At 40.3% G+C, this 21,723-nt stretch overlaps 2 protein-coding genes and 1 long non-coding RNA gene across 9 annotated transcripts; 1 reads left to right on the top strand and 2 right to left on the bottom strand.

Annotated features, from left to right (window-relative positions):
• Positions 1-396: 396 nt before the first annotated feature.
• Positions 397-7,297, bottom strand: pcyox1l (prenylcysteine oxidase 1 like; the record flags this gene model as incomplete). The annotated part of the gene is made up of 6 exons (XM_080853456.1): positions 7,094-7,297; positions 6,550-6,756; positions 4,780-4,954; positions 4,295-4,506; positions 1,415-1,555; positions 397-1,058 (listed from the first exon to the last, which is right to left on the bottom strand). Exons 1-6 carry the CDS (start codon positions 7,194-7,196, stop codon positions 397-399), a joined length of 1,500 nt encoding a protein of 499 aa, XP_080709582.1. The 5' UTR covers positions 7,197-7,297.
• Positions 7,298-8,673: 1,376 nt separating this feature from the next.
• On the top strand, positions 8,674-10,180 carry LOC308377768. Its single transcript, XR_013968954.1, has 4 exons — positions 8,674-8,758; positions 9,575-9,613; positions 9,900-10,013; positions 10,110-10,180. It is a non-coding gene; the product is annotated as an uncharacterized lncRNA (long non-coding RNA).
• A 1,379-nt stretch (positions 10,181-11,559) lies between these two features.
• LOC308362816 (uncharacterized protein) lies at positions 11,560-16,293 on the bottom strand. 7 transcript variants are annotated; one of them, XM_080835544.1, is made up of 18 exons: positions 16,061-16,293; positions 15,713-15,759; positions 15,448-15,497; positions 15,207-15,256; positions 14,965-15,015; positions 14,727-14,777; positions 14,480-14,529; positions 14,238-14,288; positions 14,000-14,050; positions 13,757-13,806; positions 13,510-13,557; positions 13,265-13,314; positions 13,023-13,073; positions 12,785-12,835; positions 12,542-12,589; positions 12,298-12,347; positions 12,057-12,099; positions 11,560-11,655 (listed from the first exon to the last, which is right to left on the bottom strand). In XM_080835544.1, exons 10-18 carry the CDS (start codon positions 13,767-13,769, stop codon positions 11,620-11,622), a joined length of 390 nt encoding a protein of 129 aa, XP_080691670.1. In that variant the 5' UTR covers positions 13,770-13,806; positions 14,000-14,050; positions 14,238-14,288; positions 14,480-14,529; positions 14,727-14,777; positions 14,965-15,015; positions 15,207-15,256; positions 15,448-15,497; positions 15,713-15,759; positions 16,061-16,293; the 3' UTR covers positions 11,560-11,619. The 7 variants fall into 7 exon arrangements, with proteins under 7 accessions (XP_080691670.1, XP_080691671.1, XP_080691667.1 ...); XM_080835545.1 differs by lacking the exon at positions 14,965-15,015; XM_080835541.1 differs by lacking the exons at positions 13,510-13,557; positions 13,757-13,806; positions 14,000-14,050; positions 14,238-14,288; positions 14,480-14,529.
• Positions 16,294-21,723: the final 5,430 nt, after the last annotated feature.

Below are 21,723 nucleotides of genomic sequence, written 5' to 3'. Positions count from 1 at the left end.
AAATAAATAATTTGACATACAGTGGTATACCAAATACTGAATTATTGGCGTTAGCTGAAACACTTAAATAGCAGTGCCATCATGCCTGCATGCCACCACGGTCATTTAGTAGGTCTGATATTTGTTTAATACACATCTAGTTCCCTAACCAAAAGGTGTCAAATGCCTGTTTGACTAAAATAACAAAACAAAAAAACCCACCCATTTTAGTTTCAGACTCAATGAGACTGTTAAAGGGACGTTTACATATGAAAGGCTCTGAAATACCACTGTTTTTGCCTTTATCGTATTATGAGATGTTATTCAGATTTCTGACAAATCTTCAGTCACACACACACGCACACACACCCCATATCCACCAGCTCTTCAAAACGTTGTGTCTGTAATGGACACTGGTTACAATTCGGTCTTGATTTTGTGCATTAGGTCCTTCTGGTCAATCATCTCAACCTGGCGGCTCCAGCGGTGGTATGCCAGCAAGGCGATGTTTTTTGCCGCCACAGAGCTCATCTCCATGGCGCTGCCTGCCCACTCTATACCGTTGAGGTAGTAGAGTCCATCATGCAAGATGACTGGTGGGAGTTCTTGGGTGCTCCAGTAGTGCGGGTAGGCCTGCCAGTCTGTTACCTGCACTGAGTAGTACGACTTGAACAGTGTCTTCAGCTCCTTCTTACCCAAGGGCTCTTGGGAGAACACTTTGTAGACAGCAGCCTCTTGCGGAGGCTTGCGGCGGAAGCCAGCGGTGATGTTCACCGGACAGACATTGGCCACACTGTTGAAGAACAACCCAGGTGCGTCCGTGGTCAGGACGCTGGCGAAAGGGAACAGCTTGGGATCCGGGTAGCCAAAGTAGGAACAGTTCAGGTAGCCATGGACGATGGAGGCTACGGTGTGGTGGTACGCTCCGGCGATGGCGGGGGGCTGGGGATCAAAACCCTCAAAGGAGATGCCAGAGCCCACGCTAGGCTGGAGGGGTGTGGCCACCACTACGATGTCATACACTTCCGTTTGGTTCTCCGTCTGGGTGGAGTAGCTGAGACGATATTGAGTTGACTCTCCTTTAGTTAAACAAAACAGCAAAACCTGTTTCACATCCAAATTGTCTCTTTAGAATATAATCAACTGTCACATCAGTATAGTATACCTAGTATACTCAAGTATTGACATATGATGAGAACAGTTTTGAACAGTGCGATCAAGCCTTTGAAATTAGTGTTCAAAGGTTTTAACCGTGTGAACAGTTTGCTTCTATATTCCCAGAAGTATCATGATATCTAATTAAGTGCAAAAGTGAAAATTCTACAAGAATAAATCAGATGCTTTCACTGTGTATGGCATCCATCACCATACCCACAACATGGTATGTCTATGTAAAACATCAGCAGTGACAGTCAGAGTGGCTTGAGTTGCAAACCTGCAGCCTGAGGGGATATGGCGTTGACCTGTGCCTGGATGAGGTTGGCTTTTGCCAGCTTTAGCAGCCCTGAGCAGACCAGCTTATTGCCCCCCTCCACTGCCCACAGGTTGGCCTGAGCCCCTGCAAGAGACACCGCTCCTGGGAAAAAGAAAAAAAGGCATGCTGCTCTTAGCACTGAATATGAGATATAACCAGGGTTTCCATTAGCATGTAATTACCCGTGCTTGCCTGGTAATCGTATCATTTAGGCTATCCCTAAACAGGACATTTGTGTTTTGACAACGAAACAGCCTGTATTACTTTATTTTCACCAAACGGCTCTTTGAAGGCGACCAGATCTTATGGCTCCATTCCTTTCCGAGAGCTGTCCTTTTTGAGGGAAAGCAGTGAAATTTAAAATTAAGGGGAAAATAAAATGTAAGTGTGACGATGTGATTGTCCCTACAGGTGAATATGCTCTCTGGCTGCCATGCCATTGAACCGGGCATGTTTGGCACCCCGTAGACCCTGGTTCAAGTCCGGGTGGGGTGACCACGCTCTCCCTTCGCTACAAATGGTGTCAGAAGTGGAATGCCCTGTTGTGAGGTCATAGGAGGCGCAACCGTGAACATTGTGTGAGGGACCCCTTCAAATGTTGACCCCGTGTGAAGGACCCCATGGTTGGGTGAAGCACTGTGTGAAGGACCCCATGGTTGGGTGAAGCACTAGTGTGGGGTGCTCTGGATGGGAGAAGCATGATTGGTGTTTGCGTGAGGGATGCCTGTGTGCGTGAAGCGCCTGGTTGCGCTTCCCGAAGGTGAGGGCAGTGTGACGATGTGATCATCCCTACAGGTGAATATGCTCTCTAGCTGCCATGCCACTGAGCCTGGCTCTTTGGTGTGGCGGTCAGAGCGCATGTTTGGCACCCTGGGTTTGAGTCCGGGTGGGGTGACCACGCTCTCCCTTCGCTCCAGTAACCTTGTAGCCTATAGGATCAGTGGTGGACAGTAACGAAGTAAATGTCATTCGTTCCTGTACTTAAGTAACATATCTATGTATCTGTACTTTACTCAAGTATTTCTATTTGGTGAGACTTTATACTTCCACTCCACTACATTTCAAAGTGAAAATTCGTACTTTTTACTCCATTACATTCAGTAAAGCCTCTCGTTCCTTTTTCCCAAAGCGAATCAAATAATGAAAGGTCAGAGTGAGTTCACAATCACACCAATCAGGGATTAGCGCTATTTGCTCTGAAGTCCTTTCGGATTTGTCAGTTTGGTTCGTTCGTTGAGCGTGGGCTACGTTGAATTCTGCTGCATTTTGAGGCTGTTTTATGCTCAAGCTTAGCCTACGTAACGCTAAATGATGGAAGAAACATACACAATCAACGGAGTTTCTGCTCAGGCTCACATTTAAAAATGCTTGCCTTTTATAAGGGCACAAGATGTCGCAAACTTTTATCATGCAGTTCTTGACAAACTCCCTCGGTAAAGGTATCACTACATACCTCTTTACAGTCTTCGGTGCAGACTGGTATGCTCTGTAATTTTGTGAAACTTATGCAAAAACTAGTTCCTGTAATGACATTTTTTTTCTTCACGTTTGATCTGAGGTCAAGTGTTTTGTTTTTGTACCTAGGGTTGTGTAGGGAGTATCACTGCTAACACTAGTCTCCAGCACAAACTAGCATAACTAGGTCAAATGTTGTTGTTTTTGTACCTAGGGTTGTGTAGGGAATATCACTGCTAACACTAGTCTCCAGCACAAACTATTACAACACCACATTTTCTGATTTTGTGGAACTAGTTCCTGTAATGGTATTTATCATACTTTGAAACATAAATCAGGACTTATGAGTTTAAGGGTAACACAGACCGACAGATGTGATATAGTAAAGGAGCTTATGTTTAACTTCACATTTTTGTATAATTAAATGTGCAACTAAGTTACAAATAAATGTAAAATTAAATAATTGTTCTCTTGTATTTCATAACCACTTTGTCTTACCTAATGGCAATAGATAGCTTTCAATGTTTTGTGCTTATACACTTTTAAATAGACAAATGTAAGACACTATTTAAAGATTGGCATTAGTATTTTCATCTTATATCAGTTGATTGAGCCCGAGCTTTGATGTGAAAATGATAAAAGGCCATTAGAACCATAATTCATTAAGGTACTTTTACTTTTAATACTTAAGTATGTTTGAAGGCAAATACTTTTATACTTCTACTTAAGTGGAAATTCAAAATGCATACTTCTACTTTTACTGGAGTAATATTTTACACCAGGTATCTATACTTTCACTTAAGTACATAGTTAGTGTACTTCGTCCACCACTGTATAGGAAACATATGATGTCATGCAGCCTTTTTCAAACAGGCTACAGATGTTACAGGTTACAGATGTTTTATAATAGCCTAGCAGCTTAAGTTGAGGTTTTCCTCAGTTATTGCTCATTTTGCTTAATCGATACTGTTAAGTAAAATAGTCAAACTGACTTCAGGTCATTGTCATTCTTTCGGACCCCCTAGCTAGATGTACATTATATTTGCATATATTTATATATAATATATATTGGCTGTTCTTGAAAAGTGACCAGTAAGTTTCAAATTTGTAATTCAATTAAATAATTTTTTTCTGGACACTGAACAAGCAAGAAAAAAGTCCTGACAGAAACCCTGGTAACCGTACACTCTCTCCCACAAAGGAGACATACATGTACACTGTACTGTAAACTTCAAGCAGCTGCTGAGTAAATAAATATAAATATACTCTTGTGCTATCCAAATATGAACATGGGGTATAGATAATATATGAGTATGTTAGCTCCATAGAATGTCTCTACAACAGACTACAGATAGATCTGTAGAGTAACACCACCTGACTTCTTACCCACAAATGCAGGAATGCTGATGTTCTGGCCATAGTTGACCATCATGATGGGGGCAATGACCTCGTCAATGAAGCGCTGGGATACGCCGAGCTCCAGAAGTGATTCAGACAGAGGACGCTGGGTCATGTTGAGAAACCCTGAGCCTCCCAGAGAGTGCAGCAGCTCCTCCACTGAGCTGAAGGCATAGCCATGAGCCTGGTATTTATAGATCCTGTGCAGAGGTGTGTGTGTGTGGAGGGGGGGAGAGAGAGCAAGATGAGATGACCTGATAATGCATTGAGTAGCAAAAAGAGAAGCAGTGTGTGCATATGTGTGTGTGAGTAAGAGAGAGAGAGAGGAGGTATCAGATTCAGTAGATATTGATTGTGTCATTAGATCAGTTGGGGGGGGGGGGGGGGGGGGCAAGAGGGAGAGTCGGACATCTGACTGCTACAAGTTCCATTCACTGGAAATTCTTATTCCTCCACCCTCATTCTCCACTCACCTCATGAACTTCTCCATGATCTCCTCCACCCACATCTGCAGGCGTATGAAGCTGATCCCATAGCGCCACCACAGGCGGAAGAGGTCAAGGAGGTACCAGTCAGTCTCCTCCAGGATGAACTCCTTGCCGTTGAATACAGCCGTTTTTCCTGCAATATTCTTTCTGTACTTCAGCCCTGGTGAATCATATTGACATTCATGACGCCTTACCAGGAGGAACTCAAAACTGAAAACACATGCCACTGGTGTCACCTACAGTCCTACACAGCCACACACTCTTGGTACATTGTTGCCTTTTTTTGTATTTCCAAAAACAAAAAAACAATGTATGAGAGCACCAAGCATTGGCTTGATTGCATTACACAATGCATACTCACTCAATGAGACCTTGAGTGTCATGAAAGGCACCATTCAATAAAAATGCATAAATTATTATGAATAATAATACAATAATAATACTCTTATCTTATAAACGACTTGGCAAGGAACAGTGTATATTTAGTAGGGATGGGGGGGGGGGAAATCGATTCAGTTACAAATCGCGATTCTTATGTGTGACGATTATTTAACCGCCACGCTTTTTTTTTTTTTGTCTAGCCTGCTTTTAATTATTGTATATAAGGCGGGGAAAAAATATTGCTGTTTATAATCCTACATATTGCGCAATGCATTATATTAGTGAGTTCCTTACAGCTAGAAGCTCAGCTTCACACATAGTAACTAGATAGGAATACAAAGGCTAACATGTTGGACTGCAAACATGTCAGACGTTAGTTCCGAAATTCATGCTGCACCTCAACAGTTTAAATTGCACGTCTGGAAGAACGTTGGCCAACTCTGTAGCAGTTTGGGTTGCCGGTAGTTGAAGACGGTGGGCTGACTGAGGTGATTCGAATTGCTTACCCCTAGAGGGCCACCATTGTGTCTCGCATACATTCCTCGTATGACGGCGAGAGAGCATGAAAAAAATACAATTAAACAACAGTGTCTAAAATACACGCTGTCTGAAGTGATTACTCGTCAATTTATAAGATGTAGTCTTGAAAAGAAAAGAAAACTTTTAATCGCGATTCATTTAGAATCATGAATTTCAAAATGTTTTAAAATCTATTGACAGCCCTTATTTTAAGAAAACTTGTACTGATTCTATTTAATTTATCTTTTATTTATTGTTGAAAAGTAGCCAAAGTGGCATTCATTTCTTAATCTGTCAGTTTGTGTGCAGTTTACAGGGGCTATACAATAAAAGGGCACATTTGTATTTATTTTCTCTATTGGCTGCCCTGCAGTCATTAAGTTAATGTTAAGATTTAGGAATTCAAACTTGAAATTAAACTTGGCAAGCTCAAAGTGAATTAGACTGTGTTGTAATTGAATGTATGATTCAAAGTTCAAATAACTTATAAAAAAATAATAACCAAAAGAAATTGCAAGAAATCGTTATATCGAATCACTTGCAAAATCGCAATACCCACACAATCGCGATACATATCGAATCACCACCTAAGTATCGTGATATAGTTTCGTATGGGAGGTCCCTGCCGATTCCCGTCCCTAATATTTAGTCATTCTGAAAGTTGGTGTAATCATAAGGCACAGGAAACAAAATAATAGATTGCACAATTACTCAAAGTAGAACAATATCTGTAAACTCTCTTTGTTCTGAACTCTTAATAAATCAGAAATGATGGCCCCTCTCTTGGTTTAAGACAGAAATAAGTAGATCGTACAACACCTCCGATAACGTTTACAAATACATACATGAACGTACCAATTTGTTTGACGAAGTTTTGCATGTGCAGATTAAGAGAATGGATGATGGATCCACCGGACTCATAGTCGTGGTGATTGACCGTGACTGTTGCCAACCGACCGCCGACAGTTCCTTTTTCAAAGACGTCAATGCGTACCTCTGGCCCAAAATGCTGCCGTAAGAAATGTGCTGTCGCTGTCCCTCCAATTCCAGCCCCGACCACCGCTACAGATATACAAGAAGAACGAAGCAGCGGGAGATCACTTAAATGTTTGGCATGGTAGTGACTATAGGACTGGTTCTATGTTTACCTAATATTAAAATAAACACAACATGTCTGATGCAAAGAGGGAATGGAAGATGATATCATAATCGAATACACGTGCACTGTCTATAGGTTATATCTGATTCTATCTGAAGAATTGTGAACAATGTAATCATATAGCTAATCATTTGATTTGGCCTTTAGAATTTCGAATTAAAAGCAACTGCACGCTTTGATTGCTATGGAACGAACCAAGTCTAGTTAGCATAACGTTAGCCTGACCCGCAGACTGCTCACCAATTTTGGATGGTGGTGCGCCATCAAGTTGTGCAAACCCCGAGTCTCCAAGCACACAAATAGACGTTAATATCTGCAGATATAACAGTAGCCATTGGTTCATTGTTGAGCGTAAAACCGGATGAAACTTGGCAGTCAGCTCCGAGTTAGATTAATGGTATCGATGATGGTTTGAACAGGTTCAGTCATCGGGTCCTCGATTCATTCGCTATTGCTCTGGAAACCGATGACCGCTGCGAAATCCAGGAAGTCGTCTAATCAGCTCGGCGAAAACAAATAATACCGCTCACTTTCAGGGTTTGACAACCATCCGGTAACACAACACGAGCGCCTGATTCCACATACGATGTCACAGCCAATAAAACTGCGTGCGATGATAATCTTTTCCGGGATGGGTGGGACCGACTAGCATTGGCCAAACTAGAAACTGAGCTCAAATTGGGTTGTCCGAATCTAAGTTCAGATGTTTTAACAGGACTGCAGATGTGGCAAAATTAAGACGTTCTTGATAAGCGAAGTACTACAAATGAAGACAAAAAGCACTAATGGCAAGAAACTTGCCCAAACAGATGCCCATCGATACAAAAGAGAAAGAGCAGAGAGAGAGTGATGAATGACAATGGCTTGTGGGCCAAGAGGACAGTGCCACACTGAACAGAAAATCTGAGAAAATCCGTTTCAGGGACAGAAATGGGTACAAGGCCCTTCAAACTGTCCCGTTGTACAGCATATTTACTGGTCCTGTGTAAAGAATGACTAGTCCTGTGTCACTATGATATCACATTTATTTCAAACCTTCGGTCAGTTACATTTGTTGATTCACATTTCATCGCGGCTGCCTCATGTCATAGAAACTTGAAGACAGAAATTTCCTTCACTTCCTTGTTTTCAACATTGAGCCTACCTTGTCATACATATACCAATGAGAGGACACTGTTGTATCGCATTTTAATGTATAGATTCAAGAGTTCTTGATTGATCTACAAGTTCGATTCATCACCATTTATCTTAAAACCCATGAGTACAATAGATACACAGGCTATCCATTTTCATACCCATTTTAGCCAGCTCATTATTAAACCATGCATAATCTGCCACTCTGAAGTCACAGGGACATATGATAGTATTGAAGATCCGGCAATGACAGAATTTCCTGTATTCCTATTGATGTTGTGAAGCAAGTGGCTTGGACACATCCGATGCGGTTCTTTTGGTCTTTATCTTTGACAATGCCCTTTGTGGTTATAAATAAGGGGTGCGAGCACCCAACTTACAGCACATTTATAGACAACAAAAGCAGCCCACACAGCAGGAGACTCAAACGCGGATCCGCATTCGAATCGCCAAACCCGCGTGACTGTCACATTCGTTTTGATGCCGTAGGACGGATCAGCGCCGCCTCCGGCCGGCGAAGTAAATGCTGCTATCGAACAGCAGCTCCTGAGCGGACCCACATCTGATCCGGGGGCCGGACGCGCCTTTGAGGACCGTTTTGGCTCCGCCAAGAGTATCAGGATCGGATCCACGAACGCGGACGCGCCTTAACGGCTGTAACGGCCGTGGCTACATATCAGAGCCCATATCAGTGGAATTTTTATTTGCCGCCTCTCATTGCTTCCAGATTTTCTTTGAAGTAGCCTATACCATTGAGCTGAGCCCTCTTAAGTAAGTGTATTGATTTATTGATATATTGCGAGATTCACAGTAAACATTTTCCTTTGTGTTTTTTTTTAATCATCATGTATATTAATGCTGTGTAAATAATATTGTTTGATATTGTATCATACCATTTATGCATCAGACTATTAGCTGATGTGATGATCATGTGAGGCTGAAGCTATTTGATTTAAAATGGGATAGCAATTTCGGCAGAATATGTTATGGTAGAGTGATTAAAAAAAAACACATTGTTATTAGGTCTGGTCTGTTTTAATGAGTTACTCATATGTAGCCTATGGTAGCGGCATGTAGCTGCTAGGTGCGATTGCAACATTTTGCAAGTTATTGCTAGTGAATGTGTTAATGTTCACGTTTGCAATGCAAACTATACATCAAGCTGATAATTTCGCTTGTACTGGTTTTTCGGTCAATAAAGTAGGGTGACTATTAGTCAATGAGCTTGTATGCTATGGTAGTAGTAGTTAGGCTACAATTTTAGCGTATTACTCGAGGGAATTAGCATTATAATCTAGATGCATCTGGCGGCGATTTAATGCGCCCCGCATTGCGTGTCTTTCAAGCGAGATGGACAGCAGATTACTTAGGGGCCGATCACACAGGAGGGTCCAGGGTCTACACTTATACATTATTATTGTGGTGGTGACTTGTTTAATTCGTTGCATATTATATATTAGTTTTAGTTTACTATTGTCACATGGTATAGGATAAGCCTGTGGCTAGTTAACTTGGGGGCTAAGAGGTTGGTAATGACTAGCATTGTAATGTATTGATATTTATGTATGCTATTGTTATTTATTGTAGGTTAGGATTCTCAGTGCCTTGTCAACTGCTGTCTTCCAGGTGTGTCATTGTTTCGTTTATATTCCTATTTGTTTGTACACTCATTTTGTTTAGTTAGCTTGTCATGCTAGGTTTCGCTAGCATTTATGGTATGGTTTTGGTGTGGGGCTAGGCTACTCCCCTAGCCTTGTGTAACGGAAGTTCGCGAGTTTTCGTGAAGGACTTTTTGAGGGCAGACTGTTAAGTTTGTATTTGCTGTTCGTGGCTTGTGTGGTTGTATGCCCTGTCTCTTAATTCTAAGGAAGAGGGTAGGATTCTCACTGCCTTGTCAACTGCTGTCTTCCAGAACAATAAATATTCAAAACAGAGTCGTGTGTCCGCTTGCCAGCACAACACAACGCAGAGTGAACAAGCCACCGGTTACACTTGGGACAGGACCCGCCTAATGTGTTGTAACCATGTGAGTTATCTAGTGTAGTGTTGATTTGGGAATGTTTTATGTGTAAGTCGTCTTTTTTTGTTTTCATAAACATACAATCTGTCTGTTTGATTACAGGTGCAGTCAGAAAAAACGCTCTGACACGGTCCGCTACGGAGGCTGAGGTCACGCGACACATTATAAGGTGGTTCAATCTGACTGGGGATCGGGCCACGAGAAGACGTGCCGTGCCGTCCGCACTTGAGTCCCCACACACGGAATAGCCTATTAAATCGAATCGCCTGACTAAATCAACTGTTGAATAAACTTTTTTATTGCACTTCTCGTCATTCATCAGTTATTCATTTTATGATAGTTAAGCTGTGCTTATGGACAGATATAATGCAAATTGTAGAAACAGGGCAAAGTAGAATAAGGAGACAACTTAGACTGTTTGTGGCGCAGCATTTCATTGAAGTTGAATAGGCAAGCTATTTGATGTCTGCAACGTCCTAGGCCTATTATTATTACTATTATTATTATTATTATATAGCACTAAATATAGGCTATTTCGATGCTGTTTGAAGATGAGGGTATAATATAAACAAATATTCCTACTTTCATTATCTACATTAGGCTACAGGGTTCTCCAGGAATAGGTTTTCACATAATCTCACAATGAATGTAGGCTAGGCTACTAAACAAAAGAATATGTACAATATACCTCCACCTCCGCGGAGGTAATAAGGTGTTAAGCGCGGATGCGGATCGGATTCAGTGCAGTGCCACGACGGGTCCGCGAGGTATGCACGGATGCGTACCGGATACAGTGCGGAGCCACGGCGGGTCCGCGAGGTATGCACGGATGCGGACCGAATTCAGTGCGGAGCCACGGCGGGTCCTCGAGGTAAGCACGGATGCGGACCGGATACAGTGCGGAGCCAATGCGGGCTCCACTACCGCCTCCGTACCGGATCTGTTAGACTGTGCAAGTGGACCCCGATACGGGTCTGTTTCGCGGGTCCGTTGCGGAACCCGCGACACCTCCGCGGCGGATCCGCTGCGGTGTCCTTTTGCTGTGTGGGAGGTCACCAATCAAAGCTCGTTTTGTACATTGGTCCGCTTAAAAATCAAGAGGATATGCATGTTAGCCTTACGTACGCTTCTTTACAAGGTACCCTGCAGCAACATGAACAGAGAATTTCCAGGACTTGTTTTCAACATTTAATTGATGTCATACAGTGCAAAGGCTCAAGTCACTGCTAGATGAACGTTAACATGCATTTCTGCACCAGTAAACCAGACTGGATTAAGGCAATGCAGAGTACACTACCAATGGAACTGAAAGAGGATAGTGCCTTCATCACATTCATAGGATTTACTCAAAAATCTGCCTGGCCTCTTGGTCCTCCATAGCTTCAAAACTCTATGCAGTATGACCACAACTTAAATTAGAAAGCTCTGTATGTGCACACTTAAGCTAAATCAAATGATTGTAATGAAATCGTTTGGCCAAATAGTGGGCCCAAATTAACAGCAGACAAGGCCTTTTAGTGCAACAGCAAAACAAAAAGGACACATTTACAAATTTCCTCAAATCACAATTTATTGTAGGGTCAACCACAGCATTCCAAATCATCCAATGGAGTTAAATACCACGCATCAGGGGATGCAGACACATTTCCTGTAAAGAAAAAAAAAAAACAGGAGGTTAGAAAAGAAGGACACACACTAGAAGGCAAGACAAATTCACACTTATCTTTCAGAAAACCGAGAATCAACACTAAACAGTCTGACGGTAATTCCAGCTTTGGGTTGCATCATTAAACAGATCAAGTATAAAGCTTTAGCAAAGCAAATCTCACCTTGTTCAACCCTTCTGCAGTCAAACATTTTTTTTTTTTTTTTTTTTTTTTAAATGCATCAATCACAAGAACCAGTTTGGTAACACCGCTAGAGGTTCAGAAAACCAGACGTTCACCACTGACCAGTCAACTGTAAATTCCAGCCATTTTCAAGTTGTTTATCACAAGACTTGGTGAAGCACACCATGAATGAATATCATGAAGCACAGTAAGTACTCACCAACATTGGCTCCAAATATGTTTCTCGGACTGATGCGTATGGCCTGTAAAAGAAATATATTTGTTTATTTTAAACACAAACCAACAGCTTCAAGCTATAACGCCGATTAGATACAGCATTCAGAACCTGAATTATCAACACTGAACAATCTGACGGTAATTCCAGCTTTCAGTAAGGGTTTCATCATCAAATAGATCAAGTATAAAGCTTTGGAACATCATGAAGCACAATAAGTACTCACCAGCAAGTAGCATTGGCTCCAAGTAAGTTGGTCAGATTCATGCTTATGGCCTGTGGAAGAAATATATTTGTTTATTTTAAAACACAACCAACAGCTTCAAGCTATAACCCAGATTAGATACAGCATTCAGAACCTGAATTATCAACACTGAACAATCTGACGGTAATTCCAGCTTTCAGTTAGGGTTTCATCATCAAATAAATCAAGCATAAAGCTTTGGAATATCATGAGGCCAAGTACTCACCAGCAAGTAGCATTGGCTCCAAGTATATTTCAGATTCATGATTATGGCCTGTGAAAGAAATATATATTTTAAAATTTTGAATATAACCAACAGCTTCATGCTACAAAGCTGATTAGATACAGCATTCAGAACCTGAATTATCAACACTGAACAATCTGACGGTAATTCCAGCTTTCAGTTAGGGTTTCATCATCAAATAAATCAAGCATAAAGCTTTGGAATATCATGAGGCCAAGTACTCACCAGCAAGTAGCATTGGCTCCATACATGTTTGTCCGAATTCATTCTACTGGCCTGTGAAAAACGTATATATTTAAAATACAACCCACACCTTCAGCCAATAAAGCCGATTAGATACAGCATTCAGAACCTGAAGTATCAACACTGAACAATCTGACGGTAATTCCAGCTTTCAGTTAGGGTTTCATCATCAAATAAATCAAGCATAAAGCTTTGGAATATCATGAGGCCAAGTACTCACCAGCAAGTAGCATTGGCTCCATACATGTTTGTCCGAATTCATTCTTCTGGCCTGTGAAAAACGTATATATTTAAAATACAACCCACACCTTCAGCCAATAAAGCCGATTAGATACAGCATTCAGAACCTGAATTATCAACACTGAACAATCTGACGGTAATTCCAGCTTTCAGTTAGGGTTTCATCATCAAATAGATCAAGTATAAAGCTTTGGAACATCATGAAGCACATTAAGTACTCACCAGCAAGTAGCATTGGCTACAAGTATGTTTGTCAGATTCATGATTATGGCCTATGAAAGAAATATATATTTTAATATTTTAAATACAACCAACAGCTTCAAGCTATAAAGCTGATTAGATACAGCATTCAGAACCTGAATTATCAACACTGAACAATCTGACGGTAATTCCAGCTTTCAGTTAGGGTTTCATCATCAAATAAATCAAGCATAAAGCTTTGGAATATCATGAGGCCAAGTACTCACCAGCAAGTAGCATTGGCTCCAAGTATATTTCAGATTCATGATTATGGCCTGTGAAAGAAATATATATTTTAAAATTTTGAATATAACCAACAGCTTCATGCTACAAAGCTGATTAGATACAGCATTCAGAACCTGAATTATCAACACTGAACAATCTGACGGTAATTCCAGCTTTCAGTAAGGGTTTCATCATCAAATAGATCAAGTATAAAGCTTTGGAACATCATGAAGCACAATAAGTACTCACCAGCAAGTAGCATTGGCTCCAAGTAAGTTGGTCGGATTCATGCTTATGGCCTGTGGAAGAAATATATTTGTTTATTTTAAACACAACCAACAGCTTCAAGCTATAACCCAGATTAGATACAGCATTCAGAACCTGAATTATCAACACTGAACAATCTGACGGTAATTCCAGCTTTCAGTTAGGGTTTCATCATCAAATAAATCAAGCATAAAGCTTTGGAATATCATGAGGCCAAGTACTCACCAGCAAGTAGCATTGGCTCCATACATGTTTGTCCGAATTCATTCTTCTGGCCTGTGAAAAACGTATATATTTAAAATACAACCCACACCTTCAGCCAATAAAGCCGATTAGATACAGCATTCAGAGCCTGAAGTATCAACACTGAACAATCTGACGGTAATTCCAGCTTTCAGTTAGGGTTTCATCATCAAATAAATCAAGCATAAAGCTTTGGAATATCATGAGGCCAAGTACTCACCAGCAAGTAGCATTGGCTCCATACAAGTTTGTCCGAATTCATTCTTCTGGCCTGTGAAAAACGTATATATTTAAAATACAACCCACACCTTCAGCCAATAAAGCCGATTAGATACAGCATTCAGAACCTGAATTATCAACACTGAACAATCTGACGGTAATTCCAGCTTTCAGTTAGGGTTTCATCATCAAATAGATCAAGTATAAAGCTTTGGAACATCATGAAGCACATTAAGTACTCACCAGCAAGTAGCATTGGCTCCAAGTAAGTTGGTCGGATTCATGCTTATGGCCTGTGAAAGAAATATATTTGTTTATTTTAAACACAACCAACAGCTTCAAGCTATAACCCAGATTAGATACAGCATTCAGAACCTGAATTATCAACACTGAACAATCTGACGGTAATTCCAGCTTTCAGTTAGGGTTTCATCATCAAATAGATCAAGTATAAAGTGTTGGGATATCATGAAACACAATAAGTACTCACCAGCAAGTAGCATTGGCTCCATATATGTTTGCCCAAATTCATTCTTATGGCCTGTGAAAAATGTACATATTTAAAATACAACCCACACCTTCAGCCAATAAAGCCGAATAGATACAGCATTCAGAACCTGAATTATCAACACTGAACAATCTGACGGTAATTCCAGCTTTCAGTTAGGGTTTCATCATCAAATAAATCAAGCATAAAGCTTTGGAATATCATGAGGCCAAGTACTCACCAGCAAGTAGCATTGGCTCCATACATGTTTGTCAGAATTCATTCTTCTGGCCTGTGAAAAACGTATATATTTAAAATACAACCCACACCTTCAGCCAATAAAGCCAAATAGATACAGCATTCAGAACCTGAATTATCAACACTGAACAATCTGACGGTAATTCCAGCTTTCAGTTAGGGTTTCATCATCAAATAGATCAAGTATAAAGCTTTGGAACATCATTACGTGCAGCAAGTACTCACCAGCAAGTAGCATACGCTACAAGTACGTTTGTCAGATTCATGATTATGGCCTGTGAAAGAAATATATATTTTAAATACAACCAACAGCTTCAAGCTATAAAGCTGATTAGATACAGCATTCAGAACCTGAATTATCAACACTGAACAATCTGACGGTAATTCCAGCTTTCAGTTAGGGTTTCATCATCAACAAGGTCAAGCATAAAGCTTTGCAATATCATGAGGGGCAGTAAGTACTCACCAGCAAGTAGCATTGGCTCCAAGTATGTTTGTCGGATTCATGCTTATGGCCTGTGAAAGATATATATTTGTTTATTTAGAATACAACCAACAGCTTCAAGCTATTATGCTGATTAGATACAGCATTCAGGAACCTGAAATATCAACACTGAACAATCTGACGGTAATTCCAGCTTTCAGTTTAGGTATCATCACTAAACATGCGTTTGAGATTGCCAAAGCAAAAGTTTACATAAACACAAAAACAAAGAAAAGATTCAAGTTACCTGGCTTTAGTGCAGCGCTGTTAACCTCGTGCAGGCCATCGACTCAACTGCAACAAAAAAAAATAAACTAGTGTCATGCAATACTACGTTAACACCAACTAAAAATGCATTACATTGAATTATTATGAAAGTCACTTGTTGCATAAGCTGGCTTTTCTTCATATTGAACACAGAACTTAAAGAGTTCAACCAAACAAAAAACATGGGACGAATATTTTATGCATTGTTACAAAAGCGCCAAACCATACATATAAGAACATCGTTTAGTTACATATTTTGGTTGTAATCCAGCCACATTGCAAATCTAAAAAAGCATATCTTAAAGATAACACTATAAAATGCACTTACTTGACGTAGCATACATGCGACCGTACCACGTGTTGAACTAACGTCAGCTTCTAGATCTTCAAAACCAAACGTCGTTACTGCGATCAAGTTCCTACACGCCAAGCGTCGTGTGTAACGGAAACACTAACCCCATAAACAATACAGAGATATGCGGCTAAGATCAAATGCATTTTCGCCATCTCTGCATTAGGGACAGCACTACGACTACAACCGAGCACAAGCTATCCAGGACGCCAAGAGACTGACCCTACCCATACGCCTAGATAATATGGCAATTATTTTATGACGTCTTATTCAAGCGACGTCGACAGCGTTTACGCAAAGCTACAGTAGCCAGTAAACGCTCAGCTTCAAAAGTCACCTGTTTGTAAATAGTATTTCCAGTTTTCTCTCTTGTCAAAAGGGAGGTCATAGCAAAGTTTTGGAGGCTTAAAACTATTAGATCATTTGCACCTCAAATTGTTCGTGCAATTAAGCAAATCATTGTGCTCTTGGTGTCAAAAACACGTTTGATGAAGGTAATTCACACGTCGGTTTTTGTTGAACACCAATGTACATCCAAACTAAACGTAACGCAAAGCGTTACAAAATATGACCGCCGAACTGTTCAGTAGGTTTTGGCACAGAATGAGTCATGGTTGTCAGTGTGTTTGTGTGTTTTTATGTGTTTTGTGTGTGTAAATTGGTTCAGTCACATGCGAGGTGTGGAAACAAAGTGAAGTTTCCAACCACCAACAGGTGGCGCTATAGGTGATATCTGTCAGGCATATGTACGCGTTCGGGCCGGATCCAGCGTCCACCCTTAAAGGCGCTCACATGCTTATCCGATCGTGCTCTCCGATCTCACGAGGCACGCCTTTAAACGCCCTCCTTGAAGTGGGACCACACCTTTGAGCACCTCGGAGAGCCATCCGAGGGTGTCGGATGGCCTCTGGAGCACCGCTTGAATTTTCTCACTATCCGATCCGACTATCCGATCTGAGCTGTCCGACACCCCTGGCTAAAATGACGTTTCCTGTTTCGTTCCCTATGACAGCACCTCCGTTTTTAAAAAATCTCGCTGGAAACCTGGGGCTGGAGGTCCAGGAGTGCATTAGGAGTTGGAGGAAGATCAGGGACAAGTTTGTAAAAATGAAAAAAACTATGAAGGGCACCAGCGGCGATGCAGGAGGAAAACCGACATCTCCCTTCTTCCTTGCTCTATCGTGGCTCTCGCCGCATATAAAGCATAGGGAGACGTCGTCTAATTACAGCAATAATAAAAACATTTCTTGGTTTTCGAACAGCCTCTTTGTGTTTGAGTTAGCAGAGCATTCAGTGTAAATGATTAAATTGTAAAATAACCTGAATTGTAGACGTAAAAAAGCAGACTGTTTGTGTGGTATAATAAAAGAAAATATTCGGCAATAACCGCGAGCTTGGTCATTGTCGTTAGTAATTCATTTCACAACAACAGCCTCTGATCATTAACTGAAAATACACGGATAAAAACAAACTATTTCTTATTTTATAGTTTGTTGTTGATGATGTAATGGCCTTGTAACATCATAATAAACCGTTGGTAATCTCCACAGCCCCTCGTAGAACCATGCAGGTATAGGTGAGTCGTACAATCATCAGATTAGAAAGGGCGTGTCTCTCGTGAAGTCGTACGAGGTGAATTGGATAACCATGCAAATGCCTTTAAGGCCCTTATATAGTACACAAAACGGTCGTGTCGGATGGTCGGGCAGTGGGCGGGCGGGCGGATAGTACGTACTAGTTAGCATTTGTGTCCCTTTATAGTACTGCAACGGCTGTGGGTGCTGAAAACAATTCTCTTCCAGAACAGTAGGGGTAGTAACGGTTTAAGTCCTGAAAGACAAGCTACCCCATGACGTCTTTCTGCGATGGAAATCGTAATTAGCTTTATCTCTCCTCCACAACAGTCGATTTCTTCTCTTCCACCAGCTGCCACTACTCAAATGCAACAGGTGTCAGCAGATAAACAATATTTTGACTGTGTCTAATGCTATATATACACCTTCATCATGGTAGGTATTTTTTTGTGGGAGAAAAAGTAGCAATCTACAACAAAATGATATGCTTAACTTACACTATAGAAACGATTAAAAAACAATTAAATTAAATCAATACGTTCTTATTTTCTTTGGTATTTTCGTCATATTCAGATTTGCAATGATTTCTGGGTAATTTCTGTAATCTCTATATGATCATGTGACGAGACAATACGATATCGGCACAACAGCTGCACGACTGACAGTGTTGTAGGCTACAAGTCCACACCTTTCATGACATTTAAATAGTTAAAAGTTCATACAAGTAAACATGAACAGTTCACGAGCAAACATGAATAGTTCACGATCATAGTTAACCATTTTAATTCATAGTTCAGTTCTTTTAGGGTGGAAAGTGAGAATGAAAGACTTCACTTGTTTTTTATAGAAAACTTTATCCATCACTACCAGCTACTACCACTAGCCTACCTATCCTTAAACTGCACTGTCATGTGTATCAATTCCTAAAATAATAATTACCCCCAACGGCAGCGTGTCTCGAAGTGTGGTGGAAGCCCAACATGGTGGGTCGCAGAGACGTGACAGGTGCAGCACAAATGAGAAGAGATTCAGGCGATTTTCCCGTTGCAATGCCTTCCTTTATATAGGCTACAGTAGCCTAACGAGAATATACCCCCATCGCACTAAACTATGGAGGACCAAACCTGCCATATTTACAAATGAATGAATAAATAAATAAATGTCCACATCCATGCATTTAGACAGCAATAAATGGATAAATGTATTAATTAATGCACAATTGTCAATCAATAATTACTTATAATTTACATTTATGTATGTATTTATTTATTCATTCATATATTTATTCATTTATTTATTCATTCATTCATTCATTCATTCATTCATTCATTCATTCATTTATTCATTCATTCATTCTTTCATTCATTTATTTATTCATTCATTCGTTGTTCCCAATATGATAATGAGAGGAGGCCAGTAGGCGTGGAAACTGGCGTGGAAACTGACGTTCAGACATTTTTCAATCAATCCAGAGCCTTGATGATACTGATTTAATGCTATGGCTTTGTATCAGATCGCCAGGTTATTGCTCTCAGGTTGTGCTTTATGCATACCATGGGATACTCAGGAGTAGGCTTTCCATTCACAAAATGCTACAAAGATTTAAATATATAAAGTTCATTTTGGGACGTTTTGTTCAACATTGATGCAGTGTTAAGCTCCTGGCAACTAGCTGGTGTTTGCTATCGCTAGAAGCTAGGATAGCTCAATTTTTCAAACAGTTACATTAGCATTTTGACGGTAACATTAACATTTTGATTTTAACATTAACACATTTGTTGGACTAGTTATGTACTTCTGATGGTTATAATACTAGTTGCCATGAACCATAACTGTTAGGGGATGTTCTCTCAACTAGATAGTTAGTCATCATAACTAGCGATAGATAGCTAGCTAACTGCAAGCAGCTTCATTTATTTTGGAGAAGACATATGTGTATTTTCTGATGTATTGAGTTGGGAGTGGGGTCTGTTTAATTCACAGCTGGCAACTTTCAAAGTTTTGGCCTTTGGAAATGCGAACAAAAACAACGTGTCCCTCTAATCTCTCAGGGTAGCCTACCTTGTGTCAGATCTAAAAGTCCCGTAGGCACTCTGGGGACGGCCCAGTGTTCCGAAAGGCCAATATTCCGAAATCTCAATATTGCGGGAGTCCCCCTGGCATACTTTAGAACTAGTTTAAGTGGCACAAAACACACACAGCTTTTAATTTGCGCAGCGGAGACACTAATCGGGCTATCACTTTTCCTAGGCAAAAATGATCGTTTTTGGAGGATCATTATTGTGCATCTGGCAACACTGGGAGGGCAGTCAACTTAAGACAGTTCTCTCTAGTCAGGGTGGAACATAAGGGAGATACCCTTTCCAAAACTTGTAAGGGCGTAAAAACGAGTTTGTGAAAGACCCAGAAACACAAATATCCGATGACGCAAAATCCCGGACAATTTTGGAATCCCAACATTTTTTAGGTCTCGGAATGTCCGGGTAAAAGAGGACGTCTGGCCACAACCTGAGAGCAATAAGCTGTCGATCTCATACGAAGCCATATCATTACATCAGTATCATGAAGGCTCTGGATTGATTGCAAAATGTCTGAACGTCAGTTTCCACGTCAGTTTCCAAGCCTACTGGCCTCCTCTCATTATCATATTGGGAACAACGAATGAATGAATAAATAAATGAATAAATTAATGAATAAATAAATAAATAAATGAATGAATGAATGAATGAATGAATAAATGAATGAATGAATGAATGAATGAATGAATGCATGAATGAATGAATGAATAAATAAATATATGAATGCACACATAAATAAATAAATACATACATAAATGTAAATTATAAGTAACTTTGATTAACAATTGTGCATTAATTAAAACATTTATGCATTTATTTCTGTCTAAATGCATGGATGTGGACATTTATTTATTTATTCATTCATTTGTAAATATGGCAGGTTTGGTCCTCCATACTAAACAACCACACTCAAACAAAGGAATATTGTATTGTTAGAACAATAGCAGGGCAGAGCACACGGATAATCCATATTCATCATTTTGGCAAATTGAGATATAGCCTACTGCGGCTGGCGGATTAAGGAATGAACACTCCATATTTGAAATATCTTAATAAGTAGGCTAGTGAAGTCAACCTGTCTGCTTAATGGAGACGTTGGTTTACTGACACATCTTTTAAAGACGGCCAGAGCGCATTAAAACGACGTGTTTATAAGTTACATCATTCAAATGTGGAAGTAATCAGTATAGAGAGGGCAGCGCCAGATAACGCACAAACTTTATTCGCGCTTGCCTCACGGGTGCAATAGGCCTACCATTATTTAATCATATTTGATAGTATTCCCAACTAATTTGTCCTTCATTCTATCACCGTGTTTGAAAGGTAGCCTTTTGGTTAGGTAGTAGCCGAGTGACACCTGTTTTCTTTCTGATTTGACAGTATAGGATATAGGCTTCTTGTGTGTTTTAAGCAAATAAAATGTGTAGCAATGTTTACGAGGGGCAACTGCTATCGTTAATTATACAGTAGGCCTAAATACGTTGTGAAATGAAAGGAAAACACATCACAGTTAAAGGTGTATGAGTATTGATTGATTCACATCGATATGAATGGATGACATGCCTAACAAGTGTTTTTTAGTGGAGATTTTGAAAAATGATCGCAACATTGAAAAATCCGGTGCGACTATTCTGCCGTTTGAAATGTTAATCAACACGCATGCTGGATTTTAAATACAGTGGAAACCGTCGGTTATAAACAATGGAGTGACAAGTTCTGCAATATATGTGCAATGATAGATAGGCTATGTCCAATGAAAGAAGTGTGAACTTTTTATGAAATAGAATTGATGCCATCTGCTTTCTCCATAACAACATGGATTAAACCTCGGTGAACTTTGTAGATATTTTATTAACAAACGTTGTAAGCCTACGTGGACTTCAAGTTTACAAGAAAAAAAACATCTTCAATGGTAAGACCGTTTTGTTGTGCCTCTTCTGGTGTAGCATACAATGTGAGTTTCATTTGGGCACAGCAGATGCCTATC

Source organism: Sprattus sprattus (assembly GCF_963457725.1).
Source record: "Sprattus sprattus genome assembly, chromosome: 1".
Classification (NCBI taxonomy): Eukaryota; Metazoa; Chordata; class Actinopteri; order Clupeiformes; family Clupeidae; genus Sprattus; species Sprattus sprattus.
The sequence above is the reverse complement of the archived record's forward strand: the minus strand, read 5'-3'. Positions and strand labels throughout refer to the sequence as shown.